Source organism: Girardinichthys multiradiatus, chromosome 22 (genome assembly GCF_021462225.1).
Source record: "Girardinichthys multiradiatus isolate DD_20200921_A chromosome 22, DD_fGirMul_XY1, whole genome shotgun sequence".
Taxonomy (NCBI): Eukaryota; Metazoa; Chordata; class Actinopteri; order Cyprinodontiformes; family Goodeidae; genus Girardinichthys; species Girardinichthys multiradiatus.
This window is the reverse complement of record NC_061814.1, coordinates 22188504-22203547: the sequence shown is the minus strand read 5'-3', so window position 1 is coordinate 22203547 and position 15044 is coordinate 22188504. Positions and strand designations below refer to the sequence as shown.

The 15044-nt window shown below is 37.8% G+C and overlaps 1 protein-coding gene across 10 annotated transcripts in view; it reads left to right on the top strand.

The window, feature by feature from the left end:
• LOC124858990 (protocadherin-15-like) overlaps positions 1–15044 on the top strand; it is a 326056-nt gene that overhangs the window by 150313 nt on the left and 160699 nt on the right. For all 10 annotated transcript variants that reach the window (XR_007035988.1, XR_007035987.1, XR_007035991.1 and 7 more), the window contains 3 exons: positions 3284–3454; positions 7326–7434; positions 7552–7664. Coding sequence is in view for 4 of the 10 variants with exons in the window: in XM_047351368.1 (XP_047207324.1) it covers positions 3284–3454; positions 7326–7434; positions 7552–7664 (393 nt within the window). In the remaining 6 variants the exon portion in view is untranslated. The remainder of the gene's footprint in view (positions 1–3283; positions 3455–7325; positions 7435–7551; positions 7665–15044) is intronic.

Here is a 15044-nt window from a genome sequence, read left to right as displayed (position 1 = left end):
TGGAGTTTGCATATTGCTCTTGGGGGTGTAGATGAGTGTGTGCTTGGTTGTGTTGTGCTGCAATGGACTGGCGAGCCTGTCCAGGGTGTGCCCCGCCTCCTGCCCACAGACTGCTGGAGAAGGGCACTAGATTCCCCGTGACCCACTATGGAAGAAGCGGTAGAAAATGACTGACTAATAAAGTTGATTTTTTTTTTAGTCAGTTGGCTTTAAAAGTAAAACATATATAGTTATAATATATAGTGACAAATTGTAAGTATTTATTCTGGTTAATTTTGATCATTATTGCTTACCACTAATGACAATCCAAAATGTGATTTTTCAAAAAACTAAACACAATATAAGAGCTGGCTGTTTACAGAGTGGTTCATGTAAGCATATTAACAGACAGTCAGGTGGAAGAAAAAAGTGTGGCACAAAAGGGTCTATAATTGTAACTTTGATAATTATCATTAAAATTGACACAATGAAACACTCATTATATATCACTCTGTGCATAATTAATACACATATATCAGTTTGACTTTTTCACTGAACCACTAAAATAAATAAACATTTTAATAATATTGTAATTAAATGCAACATTGTAATTACTTTACTCTTAATGACATAAAACCAGGATGTAACTTGTTGAAAGCCTGTTCTGTTACAACTGACTATATGTAAAGTGTTTTACTGATAAATATTGATTGATTGATTGATTGATTGATTGATTGATTTCACTTTGCAGTGTTAAAACACAGGTTTGGATTTGAAATGCAAAAATCATATGCCTATCTGTATTTATATTTCAAATTACATTATTTAGTTAACCATGCCATTTGTTTTTAGATTTAACATTTCTAAAAGACTTAAACATTAAACAAATCAGCAGTTGTTGAGTTTTTTTTTTTTTTTTTTTATTGCACTAGGCCACAAGTTGTGTTTCATATTTTTAATAATCTGGAAATGTTCAACCCCCAGGATTTTATAACAAATTCTCTTTTGATGTACATTTTCTTTGGCTTCATCTGATATCAAAAGTTAATGTATATCAGAGCATATTTGCATATTAGGGTTAATTTGATTTCTGTATTTTACTAGAGGAAAACTTGCCTTCATGTTCTCACTGGACAGGACAACTTCAAAAAAGATAGTAAAAATAAGACTACTAATTGTCAGGTTGCATTTTATTAAGGGTGCTTTATGTCAGCCACTCTATAGTCAATATACAGTCAACTGCAATCAATTAGCAGAAAATAAATTAACAGAAAAGTGTTTGTTGACTTAAGGATTGGCAAAGATATCAGCCAAGACTGGGGCTTAAATGTGCAATTTATATATACGTAGATATTTTACCATCTGGAACCCACTTTTGCTATGAAAGCTTTTCACATAGCAGAATCTACATCAATGGTGTAGATTTTACTCCTTTTTTCATTTAACTTGACATACATCAGCAGCTTTGTTGCCAAACACTCAGGATTATAGACTGGTGAGCTCACTGTGAGACATTATAGCAATTACTGGCAATTACTTATAGCAATTACTGGATCGTCATTCCAGTCTACACTCCTTACCAGTTGATGGTGGTAACCATCGTTGCACCAAATCGTTGTTTGCAAACCGCCAAAGAAAACCTAAGAAGAAGAAGAAATACAGCACACACTGAACTAATGTGAATGTTGGAAGACTAACTCATTTTCGGGGAGACACAATAAACAAAACGAACGTGGAAAAATACAGACAGATCCAGAAAGGGTCTTCTGTCTGTAAAAATCCAGGAATATTTTACAGGAGCAAAAAGAAAAATAGGCAACATGTCAGGTGCAAACAGAACAAACACAAATGAAGACAATGAGTGAGGAGACTTAATATGTTTTGCCACATAATCACTGTAGCCTTTGTTTTTTACTCAGGTTGCACCTTATTGTTCTTGTATTGGAAAGATGTGCAGTGGATAAAAGGCTCATTGTAGTGAGTAATACTGTGATCCTACTAATACTAAGCACAAATTTATTGATTCCTCTTCGTTGTCAAAAACATTTTTTTCTTTGCACACAACTTTATTATTACTAGTTTAAAATATGTGATTACAAATGTAATGTTATTTTTTTCAGTTTTAAAGAAGAGTAGTCATAATTTATATCTTATTCAATAAAAGTTAAATATTTTAACCATTTTGTTGAAGTTTAATTAAGATGGGGGTCCTGACATTTTTCATTCTTCAAAAGGGAAGACAATAGAAAAATGTCAGAGAATAACTGCTATAAAAAAAAACATATACTTTTTTTAATCGATATTTTTGTTTTCTCTGTATTTAAAATGTAACAAACCGTAACTTCAACACCAAGGTACATATCAAAATATGATTTTTGTGTACCATTACACCAATTTGAATAATATTCAACAGCCCTTCTCAGTTTCTGCTTTTTTAAATCACTCACAAACAACCAATGAAGAAGTTGATACTCAATGTATGAAAACAAAATACAGACATCTTGTGGTCAATCAAAACAGCCATTGTGCGACATTATGATCATCTTATATTTTCACTGTGATACTAGCAAGCCTGATCATTCAATGCCATAACAAACCAAACACATTAGTTTTCTGTCTTGTGGTTAGAACAATATCTATTGGGATGGGACATTATTCCCAGCTCTGATTTCTGATTCAGACAGAAAGCATCATTTTTCTTTCCTTACGCTTTATGCCCTTCAATATTTTCAGGTGAATAGACAACTGCACATGGTCCACTGATATTAATTTAACACCCAGCCACTCATACCTGTTTCTGTCCTAATCTGGTATAGAATGCGAGGAGATGGTGTGAGCATTCTCTGCTCTACTTGTGTCAAGGGTCCAATTACGATGGAAATGGAAATTCTTGAAGTGCTGTGCAGGTTACTTCTATGAAAATCCCGGTGAAGCAGAGGAACTTCAACAGGAAAGCTTTCTTGAAGACAGCTCTGTTTACAGTCGTTTTCACTGAGTTTTTCTAAACAAAAAGGCATGGCAGAATACCAGATGTATTGTCACTGTTTAAATGTAAGGTTTCTGTTGAACATCTTGTTTACATCATAACATCAGTCAGACACACCAACATGGGCAGCATTTTCCCTCAGCATTACTTCACAAACATTCTTTGCAGGATAGCAATGTATTATGCAGCAAAAGATCAGGCAGATAAAACAGCCAGGTTTTCTAACATTTGTTTGAAAATTAAACAACACATTTTTTTTCCATGATAATTGTTTAAAACAATGTTGGGGAGTTATTTTTATTTGTATTTTTTTCCCAGGACCGTGCTCCACACCCACCAAACAGACTAACAGCTACCACAACTCTGACTGTGGATGTCTTAGATGGAGATGACCTGGGTCCCATGTTTCTGCCTTGTATTTTAGTGAACAACAGCCGTGACTGCCAACCACTCACCTACCGTGCTGCTATCCCTGAATTTACTGAACCGGTGAGAAGCAGAGAGACCACTGTCAACACCTTCCTATTTACTATAGTTGTATATCTGTATTTCCATGCATGTAATGTGTTTCTTTTTTTTTAATCTTTTTGCCTGTATGTGCTCTCGTGATGCACCTTTCAGATTCCTTAATTGTCATCTTAGACCCTGTTGTGGCCTGTCATTTGGAGGCAGAGTTGGTTTCTCTATCTTGGCCTCAACATTTTTGGACAGTTTCACCGGTAATCGGGGCATAGTTGGAGCAGTGATGACAGCAAATGGGATGAAATTTACTGAAGCCAAAGAAACATAGTAGATGAAATTACAAGATAATTCAGAGAAAGAGAATGTAGGGGAAGGATAGATGTTTAATAAATCTGCCCAATATATTATATTATATTATATTATATTATATTATATTATATTATATTATACTATATTATATTATATTATATTATATTATATTATATTATATTATATTATATTATATTATATTATATTATATTATATTATATTATATTGCGATGAACTGGAAATAGGTACCAGCTCCCCTACTACCCTGTAAGGAAGAAGCAGTATAGAAAATAGATGGATGGATGGATATTATAGTATATTATATTACTAGTATAGTTTGCACTTTCATTCTATAATATGTGAACTGATTTGCAGATTCAAAACAAGCAGCTCCACAAATGTTTATTTTTTCACTAAATTTAGTTTTCAGGAAACAGTTGCTCAGTCAGATTTATTGAAACCATCTGTATCTTGATCAGAGTTAAACGTGTACACAGCATTCAGGCAAGTAATTATAAATTCTCATTATCATGGTAAAGTCACATTACAAGGCAATTTGTCAAACAAAAGAAAGGTGGCGCTCACATATGTGTTCTCTGTCCATACCCGCAACATTTCTCAATTCAGACTAATCAAACAAACACAAGGCAATAAAAAAGAATTACATTGTTTGACCTATATTGAATACATTTTAACATTCTTGCATTCTGAGGTGCAAATTGTTGCAAAAAATAAATAAATAAATACTGCTAGATGTTGGCTGTCTAATCAAGCCACAGCATTTATTTCGCTGTGGTCACTGCACAGTGCTCCAAATGATCAGATACTATGTTTTTTTACATGCACTATTGAATATACCCCCTTAAAATCTTCATAAACCACAGCAGTTTACATGAAATATATTTACTGGTAAGTCCTTGTGGTTTGGTTCATGTGGCATAGCTCTAAAGACTCAAATATCTAAAGTTAGGAATGCAAATGTACAACCCAATGTGTGTTCAAACAATGTCCATTTTTATTAGTTTGTGTTTGATTTGTTTGACATGAAAAATATTGGGGGTATGGACAGTGAAAACAGTGGTGAGTTTCACTCTTCTTTTGTCTGACCTATTAGCTTGTTATGTGACTTTCCAATAATTCTTGTACACTTGTTTCAAGTTGTCTATAATTACTTGCTTTTATGCTGTGGTTACTTTTGACTCTGACGCAGACACAGATTGGCATCGAGGCAATATTTGATGTGAAGTTTGCTCAGATAAAGCAGCAAATTGATCTGTGAACTCCAGCTCCACTTTGTATCCAAACATTTAGTTTATTCTCATCAGTTTTAAAAATGTTGAAATTTCCCCCCATGTTGTTTTACTTTTCTTGGGAGTTTACATAGCATGAGTACATCATTTAGAAGCCACATACCAATAAATGTTAAAGTCACTTTTAGCTTGCTATCTACATATTAAAATACATGCTGGAATGTTTCCTAACAATTACCATAAGTGTGTTGAAGCCTATTGGCATTGTTAAGCTCCTGGAACAGGCTCTTGTTAGATTTCTTTGGAGCATTGAGGAAGAGTGATCAACATGAGCTTTGCAGTTTTGATTCAAATTTTCTTTCTGTCTCGTCTTCATTCTGCTGTGTAACCATTATGCTAACATGTCTGTCCACTGGGAGATTTGTCTTCTCGTAATTGATGAGTGAATATAATTAATTACAATGGTGAGTCAGGCATTATTAAGTTGATCCGTATTTATTTTTTGTCCTGGGGGGATATGGTGTGGGCTGTGGAGTCCCATGGATAATGACTGCTGGAGGAGGGTATTATAGCTAATCATCATTGTGCAGAGCTAGGAGGATTTGATTTAGTACACCTCCATACATTGTAAAAGCGAGAGGGCTGATTGGTGAGGGGTGTAAGGATTACTTCAGAGCTGAAAGATATAAATATTACTCCCTCAGGGAGGAAGTCTTACACCAGAGAGCTGTTTGCCTTGTCTGTGTCTGTGCTAAGGTTTGTCACAGGCCTTTTTTTTGCATGCTTGCAAAAGCAACATGGAGGCATTTCACATGTGGAGAGAAATTATTTAACCCCGAGTACTCAACATATTTTCTCTTAACATTGTGCTAGTACATTGTTATGGATGTGGAGTAAATATGTGCTTAGTTGTATGCATGAGCAGGAACAGAAGAAAAAGCCAAAAGCAATTTAATGTCCTTGATGTACATTACTTTTAGGCACATTGAGAAATTTGGAGATGAGAAACTGCTCCAAAAGCATCTTCTTTTTAAACTAAGAACCTTAATAATTTGTTTGGCTGCTTATTGCTGCCAAACTGAAATCAGCATTGATATATATTAGAGCTCATCTTAGAATTTTGTGGCCAATTTCTGTTTTTTCAATAGCTTATCTCTGCAGATTGAAAGATTGCAAACGTGTCGATAACTCTAAGTAACGTAAAAGAAGATACAACAGCAGCATTAAAATAAATATTTGTTTAGCCTTCCTGACTGATAAATGATTAATTACTTATTTGAATTAATTACTTAGTTGAAATGGTTACTGCATGCCAGTGTGTAGATTAGTCGCTTTAAAACAGGGTGAGTTATATTATTATTATTACATAAAACTGAATAATACGGCTACACAGGGGACACCGTTTGTAGCTCTGCTGCCTTGCAGCACGGTCTTGGGTACTAATTCCAGCCTTGAATCTTTCTATATGGTGTTTGCATGTTCCTCCAGGTTCGTCGAAGTTTAGAAACATGTTAACATGATGGTTTTTTTGTTTCATCCTAAATTGCCCTTAATTGTTAGTGTTGCTGTCCTACAGTGTTGCTCTGTGATGCGCTGTCGAGCTGTCCAGGGTGTACCCCACCTCTCGTCCAATGATTGCTTGAGTTTGCATCTGAAACTGGGTTTGGCATCTTATATTGGCGATTAGCTCAGTTAATAGTACAGTTAGCTCATCTAACCACAGACATGTCTTAAGCTGTAGTAAAAAATACTGCTTACTTTTAAATGCCTTCTTAAATCTCTCTTTCCTCTGATTTCATTTTGAACACCTTACTGATATGGAAAATTGTCAACATTAAGTCTTCTTTCCTCAGTAACAGCATCCACACTAAGTGTGGCTACCTTGCATAGTATGGTGCGCTCACTGATCGGGAATGGATAATTTTCTTATATTTTAAATCAGCACGTGGACAATAGATTATAGCATCCCTGAGCATAAGCATGATATTTACATTTTTAAACAGTTTTACAGATAAAAATTTAAACCACTTGTAGAAGTACTGTCATTTTCTTTTATGTGGTTATTTTTTTACTTAACTTTAATAATATTTTTCAAAACGTTGATCAGCAGAAAATAGCCGAAGTTAAACAGTTGATTTAGAAAGTATTCATATCTCTGTCAGACAGATTCTCTATCAAATGTAAATTTTACTTCTAAACAGACAAAACATGTGGGTTAATTTAGGAGATTTCATTAAACCTAAATTTACTAGAGGTATGAATAATTTTGTTCCTATCTGTATTTTATTTATTATTATTTTCTGCCTTGTTTCTGACTCTCATTCACTCCTTTGATGCAGACTAAACTGAACCCACTGAATGTGACCCCACATATTCAGGCTGAGGACATGGACAGAAACATACAGCCTCCTTCAGAAAGACCTGGCATTATTTTTTACATCCTTGTTGGTAGGTTCCTTACAAAACGTTTTTTTAAAAAGGGTCTTTCTGGGTCAGGTATGTCATGACTTGCACTTTTAATGTTTACTCTAATGTTGCTGGTGTTGCTTTTTATTCTTTTTGCAGGTCAACCAAACACATATCCAGAGTATTTCTCCCTGAACCAGACCACTGCAGAGTTGCGTGTTCTAAAGCCAGTTAACAGGGACCTGTATCAAAGGTTTACCCTTGTCATAAAGGTAACAACTGAGATTAAATTTTACTTGTTCAGTTGGTCAATGGTACTCGCTTTGAACTAGTAATAATGATGTTTTTATTTCTAGGTTAGATACAGCACTCTACGAAGGTTTAAACTAAATGTGAGAGACATTACAAAGTTTGTTCAAAACAAGTATTTTCTTTTTTCGAATGTGTTCACACGTTTGTAGACGCTAAAATCTGCAAAAAATACAAAACTGAATATTCTGGAGCATTTTAGCTTTCTTGGTCCAGTCAAACGTAAAAATATCTGTTGCTTCCCCTACTCTACACCCTAATTATTTTCTTATACCAACAATGCATGGCTATCATTGTAACATACAGTTTATGTTTTACCTTGGTGCTCATGTTCACCTGTTCTGCCTAGATAACCTAAGCTTATCTTTGCCTGCTTAGGAAACATGAGGGAGATAGATGCTATGATTTATTGACTTTAACACCCTGAATCGTAATTTGGAGCAGCGAGTATCAAGTGTTGTTGGAGGACAGCAGCAGTGCAGATGAACCTTCTATTGCTAACCTCCAGGCACCTCCAAGCACTTTACTACCTGCTATTTAACCAGGGTGGCTAGTGTGCAAAGAGATGAGACACAAGATAGAGATTTGCATTTTCATGTGCGCAGGTTGTGCTGTGGATCACTATAGGGGATAGAGACTGTTCAAAGGGACTGGCAGGGGGAAACTATGATAGATGGAGGGGGGCTTGTATTACCTTATCTATCGAAGTCATTTAGAGATGGAGAACTCAGAAGATCAGGAAAATGAGAACTGAGGGTTCACTAATACAACACATTTGGTGTATGTGACATATATTCCTAATGCTTCCTGTAAGCATATGGTACACTCCTGTTGCAGAAAACACATCTGTTGTTCTTTAATGGTCATCACCGATCGTGATAGAGGCACATCCACCAATATGACTGGAAGGAAATGAAGACAGGTGTGGAAGTTACATTGAGATGGAAGAAATAAAAAGAGGGGGAAGAAGGGGAGCTGTGTGTCACTTAAAGGATGATGGAATCAGGGCAGGAAAATCAAGATTGATTGATGAACGGGGCCTTTTGTTAGCGTTGAATTTTAAATTCGGCCTGTGTGTTGAATATGGCTCATTGAGTAATTCCTCTGTGAAATAGGGACACCGCTAAAGAATAAAATCAACAGGGAACGATGTAATAATATGCCCTATCTTAGCTCTTATAGACAGAAATGTATACGTGTCTGTGTGTGAGTGCATGTCTGTAGATTTAGAGTGCACGTCATGCCCATCAATGAGAGCATTTCCCCCTTAGGTGTTTTTGTGGACAGATTGGATCTCTGGTTCGACATGCTGTGGGTTTTCTGTTTTATCACTGGGATAAGGGAAAAATGGGTGGAAATTAGGGAGCGTAGTCTGAAATAACATTCTGATTGACATAACACCTAAGAAGTTCACCTAAGAAGAATGTGTCTTCATCGGCTTTTCGGGGGTGGAGCTCTCTTGTGGGGAGGGGATTCATGGCATTTGTGTTCAGTGGCACAAATCTGTGTCCTGGTTACGGTTGGCCCTTTGGGAAAATTCATGTTGGGGTTCATGTGGGTTGAGATTGGAATTCATTGAGGGATTAGGATTGTTGCATCCAGCCAGCTCTGGTTTGCTCGCTCGTGGACTTGGTGGACCCTGGTGGAAAGTGTGATTGTGTGTGCCTGTTTTTCTGTCAAGTTGGGTCCTGGGCTGCCCCCTCTCCTGGAACATCCTCTCCCCACACTCCCTGCCCAACCCTAACTTGCCAGTGCATTGGTGGTTCTCGATGTCTAAGACAGGGTGCTTGGGTGTGTGTCTGCTCCCTCCTGGTGGCTGCTTGGCAGGGGCTAGGCCCCTATGCTCTGTCGGGCCTCTGCTGGAGGCTGGTGGTGCTCTTCTGTTTTGGTTGGGGCCGTGGTGGTCACGCCGGTGGTCCTCCCAGGGTTTCCAAGCTCTAGGGGGGCTTTAAATGCCGGTGGTTCCAATCTCATCTCGGTCTGCCGTTAGTCCTGAGGGGCAGGTGTGTGGCTCCTAACGCCTGCTATTGAATATCTTATAGGGAAACCATATATATACAAGCTCGCTCACACATAAACCACAAGTGTTTGGATACAGGTGTTTAAAGTTACACAGATAAACAGATATACTTTATATTGAGCTGCAGTTGCCAATAAATACATCTTGTATAAATTAGTACCATGTACTTTTTTCAGTGACGTTGTTATATATGCGTTTGTTATTTGTCCCTGTGGGTTTTTTTCTCGCTCTTTGCAGTTGTGGAAGCATACTTCTCGGTCGTTATCTTGTGTTCTCTTTATCCTTCTTTCTCTCTTACTTTTTATCTCTCTCCATTTCTTTCTTCCTTTTTTCCACTTTTTTTCCATCTTCATACCATTGCATTTGAAATAATCCTAAAGTAATTTCTAATAAAGTTATTTTTATATATATTTATCAAGCGGAGCATGAGTTCTCCTCTTAAGGACAGGACAAATTAAAAAATAAACAAGTTTTAATATTACACAAGGTAACCCGAGTAAATATGAAAATCAGTTTTCAAATAATTATTTTATTTATTAAGGAAAAAAGCTACCCCAATCAAGCCTGAGTGTGACTGCCTGTACTACAGACAAGACTTGTACAAGACATTACTTGGAAAAATAACCTGTCTGAAAACACAAGGTAAGCTAAAATATCTTAAAAATCAACACATTTTCCAGTGATCTAAAGAAATTCAAGGTAAGATGAGAAATAGTCATTGACATCTCTCAATCTGGAATGGGTTAAAAAGCCATTTCTAAGCCTTTGGTACTCCAGTGAACCACGGTGAGTCTTTATCCACAAACGAAGAAAACATGGAACATTGGTGAACCTTTCCAGAAGTGGCTGGCCTACCTAAATTACTTCAAGAGCACATTCTTGCAGAACGTCACAAAAGAACCCAGAAAAACATCTAAAGCACTGCAGGTCCCACTTGGCTCATTACAGTGTTCATAATTTAGTGATAAGAAAGAGACCGGGCAAAAATGCCATCTACTGCTTACCAAAAAGAAAACACCAAGGTCTGTTACACATTTGCCAGAATAACATCTTAATGATTACCAAGACTATTTGGAAAATATTCTGTGAACTGATGAGACAAAAGTGGTCATTTTTAAAAGATCTCCATGTCTTTACAGCTGGTGTAAAACTAAATGCCTTTCTGGAGGACAACAAACCTACTCTCAAAGATGGTGGTAGTAGTGTGATGTTCTGGTGTTGCTTTGCTGCCTCACGAACTATAGGGCTTGCAGTAATTAATACATTGATTTATGCTCTTTACTAGAAATTTCTAAATGTCCGACGATCAGTTTGTAACCCTAAGTGCACTATGTGAATGCAGCAGGATATTGATTTAAAGCAAACCAACAGATCCAACTCTGAAAGGTATAAAGACAAACAAGCAAACTTAAGGTTTTTGAGTGGCTTAGTCAAAGTCTTGACTTGAATTTCAATTCAGTTTATTTATATATCGCCAATTCACAACACATGTTGTCTCAAGGCACTTCACAAAAGTCAAGTACATACATTCCAATTAATCGTAACCATTGAACAGTGCAATCAGATTCAGTTGGATAAAAAGTTTTTCTATCTAAGGAAACCCAGCAGATTGCATCACGTCAGTGACTTGTAGCAGTCACGCCTCCTGGATGAGCATGTAGAGACAGTGGACAGTCGCTAGCGTTGACTTTGCAGCGATCCCTCATACTGAGCATGCATGTAGCGACAGTGGAGAGGAAAAACTCCCTTTTAACAGGATGAAACCTCCAGCAGAACCAGGCTCAGTGTGAGCGGACATCTGCCACGACCGACTGGAGGTTTGAGAGAAAGAACAGAGCAGAGACACAAAAAGAACACAGAAGCACTGTTCCAGGAGTACTTTCTATGGGAAGGAAAAGTAAATGTTAGTGGATGTAGCTCATTTAGTCGTTTCATCTAGAAAGAAAGAACAGATAAACCTTGAGCCAGTTTTGAAGGATAGAGTCTGAAAGAGAGGTCATATAATTAGTTACAGTAAAAGCTCAGTCAATTGCTATATCTAGGAGAGAGAAAGGGTTAAACACTGAAAGACAGGTGGATCATCTGTAGAAGGTGAGCATTAAGTTGTTACCAGCAGAAGCTCGGACGATGCCCCTCTCCAGAAAGGTGTCACAGGTAGAAACAGTCAGGCCAGGTGTAGCTTCTAGGAAGAGAAAAGAGAGAGAACATAAAGTTAAAAATGAAATAACAGCAAATAATGCAGAATTGGAGAGTAGTGTGAGAATGTAGTGAAGAGGTCATTATGTCCTCCAGCAGCCTAAGCCTATAGCAGCATAACTGCAGAGATAGTTTCAATTTCAGTTTATTTATTTATATAGCGCTTATTTACAACTTTGCCGTCTCAAGGCACCCCACAAAGGGTCCGGAACAGCGCGGGGCCGCCGGGGAGGCCAGACCAGACCATCAAGTGCCAGAGCCAAGCAACCCCAGAACGGGCCACGTGTAGGGGCACTAAGTAAAATAATAAACTGATAAGGTTTGTCCATCTAGAGCACACTGATGGTCATTGTTATACTAAAAACCACAAGGATTGGGATACCTCTCTCTGTCAGACTGATTATAACCATTGGAAAAGAGAAGTGGTCATACAGGTAGCAGAAATGGAGGGTGTGTTTGCACCTCAACCATAACTGAGCCGGTTTAGGTGAATTTTGGTTAATCTGATTAAGATGCTGTGGCACACCTTTATAAATGACATCAATGTTTGAAAGCTGCATTTTGTGTTTACTCTGGTTATTTTTGTCTGATACTATTTTTTTTGATTATTCAAAACATACTGTATAAGTATATCAAAAGAAAAACTGAAGACATCTGTAAAAGAGAAAATACAATTTCACAGCACTTCAAATTAGGGCACTCGCAGGCGACAGAGATATTCGGTTCATATGTTTTGGCATTCAGATACATAAGCACATTCTTGTGCTGCAATCCACATTCTGTAGCACAAGGCCATTGAAATCAAGCCAATTTGCACAATTAGTTCTAGGTCATAACCTACACTGATGTGGCCTCTCTCCCCCTCTCCATCTGGATTTTCAAAGCCTCACCATTGTGTGGGAGGTGGTTGTGAAATGTGTGCTTACAGTGGGGGGAAAGACTTCAGCAACATCTTAACTGCATCACATTCATTTGGTATGGTCTCTGTGCTAGTGTCAAGTATGATTTGTAGATTTTAAACATCTTTGTACAGCTGAGAGGCTGCCATTTCTGATTTGTGCTTCTTTATTGCACCTGAATTAGCTGTGTTAGCCCCCAGTTGTGCAGAAGGAAGATATAATGTTTACAGTCTGATAATTAGTACACATTGATACAGTTACAGCGCTTCCATTACTGTTTTGGACATACACTCACCGGCCACTTTATTAGGTACACCTGTCCAATTGCTCGTTAATGCAAATTTCTAATCAGCCAATCACATGGCAGCAACTCAATGCATTAAGGCATGTAGACGTGACATGGTTGTTGGTGCCAGATGGGATGGTCTGAGTACTTTAGAAACTGCTGATCTACTGGGATTTTCACACAGTACTATCTCTAGTGTTTACAGAGAATAGCCAGAAAAAGAGAAAATATCTAGTGAGAAGCAGTTCTGTGGGCGCAAATGCCTTGTTAATGCCAGAAGCCAGAGGAGAATGGCCAAACTGGTTCGAGGTGATAGAAGGGCAGCAGTAACTCAAATAACCACTCGTTACAACCAAGGCATGCAGAAGAGCATCTCTGAGCGCACAACACATCAAACCTTGAGGCGGATGGGCTACGGCAGCAGAAGACCACACCGGGTGCCCCTCCCGTCAGCTAAGAACAGGAAACTGAGGCTACAATTCGCACAGGCTCACCAAAATTGGACAATAAAAGATTGGAAAAACGTTGCCGGGTCTGAAAGGGTCTCGATTTCTGCTGCAACATTCGGATGGTAGGGTCAGAATTTGGTGTTAACAACATGAAAGCATTGATCCATCCTGCCTTGTATCAACGATTCAGGCTGGTGGTGGTGGTGTAATGGTGTGGGGGATATTTTCTCGGCACACTTTGGGCCCCTTAGTACCAATTGAGCATCGTGTCAGTGCCACAGCCTACCTGAGTGTTGTTGCTGACCATGTCCAACCCTTTATGACCACAGTGTACCCATCTTCTGATGGTTACTTCCAACAGGATAACGCACCATGTCATAAAGCACAAATAATCTCAGACTGGTTTCTTGAACATGACAATGAGTTCACTGAACTCAAATGACCTCCACAGTCACCAGATCTCAATCCAATAGAGAACCTTTTGGATGTGGTGGAATGGGAGATTCGCATCATGGATGTGCAGCTGACAGATCTGCAGCATCTGTGTGATGCTATCATGTCAAAGTGGACCAAACTCTCTGAGGAATGTTTCCAGTACCTTGTTGAATTTATGCCACAAAGGATTAAGGCGGTTCTGAAGGCAAAAGGGGGTCCAACCCGGTACTAGCCAGGTGTACCTAATAAAGTGGCCAGTGAGTGTAAATGGAAGTTATATGTAAATTGTGTTAGAAATATTTTCATAATATACAATATGTGCTTAAACAAAATACAATGCCCATAAAACTGGTAACGAAATTTTCTGAATTTTCAAATAGGATATTTATGTTAACACCTTTTGTAAAATCCATCACTATCTAGCTTGAGTGGACTAATCATATTTAAACTGACTGAGTTAGAAAGGCATGTCACTGCTAAAATGGAATCGCAACACATTTACCAATAGATTGACAACTATCTATAGATTTAACCTCAACTTTTATGTGAAAGACAGTTCCCCTATACAGGTCCTTCTCAAAATATTAGCATATTGTGATAAAGTTCATTATTTTCCATAATGTAATGATGAAAATTTAACATTCAATTATTTTAGATTCATTGCACACTAACTGAAATATTTAAGGTCTTTTATTGTCTTAATACAAATGATTTTGGCATATAGCTCATGAAAACCCAAAATTCCTATCTCACAAAATTAGCATATTTCATCCGACCAATAAAAGAAAAGTGTTTTTAATACAAAAAATGTCAACCTTTAAATAATCATGTACAGTTATGCACTCAATACTTGGTCGGGAATCCTTTTGCAGAAATGACTGCTTTAATGCGGCGTGGCATGGAGGCAATCAGCCTGTGGCACTGCTGAGGTCTTATGGAGGCCCAGGATGCTTCGATAGCGGCCTTTAGCTCATCCAGAGTGTTGGGTCTTGAGTCTCTCAACGTTCTCTTCACAATATCCCACAGATTCTCTATGTGGTTCAGGTCAGGAGAGTTGG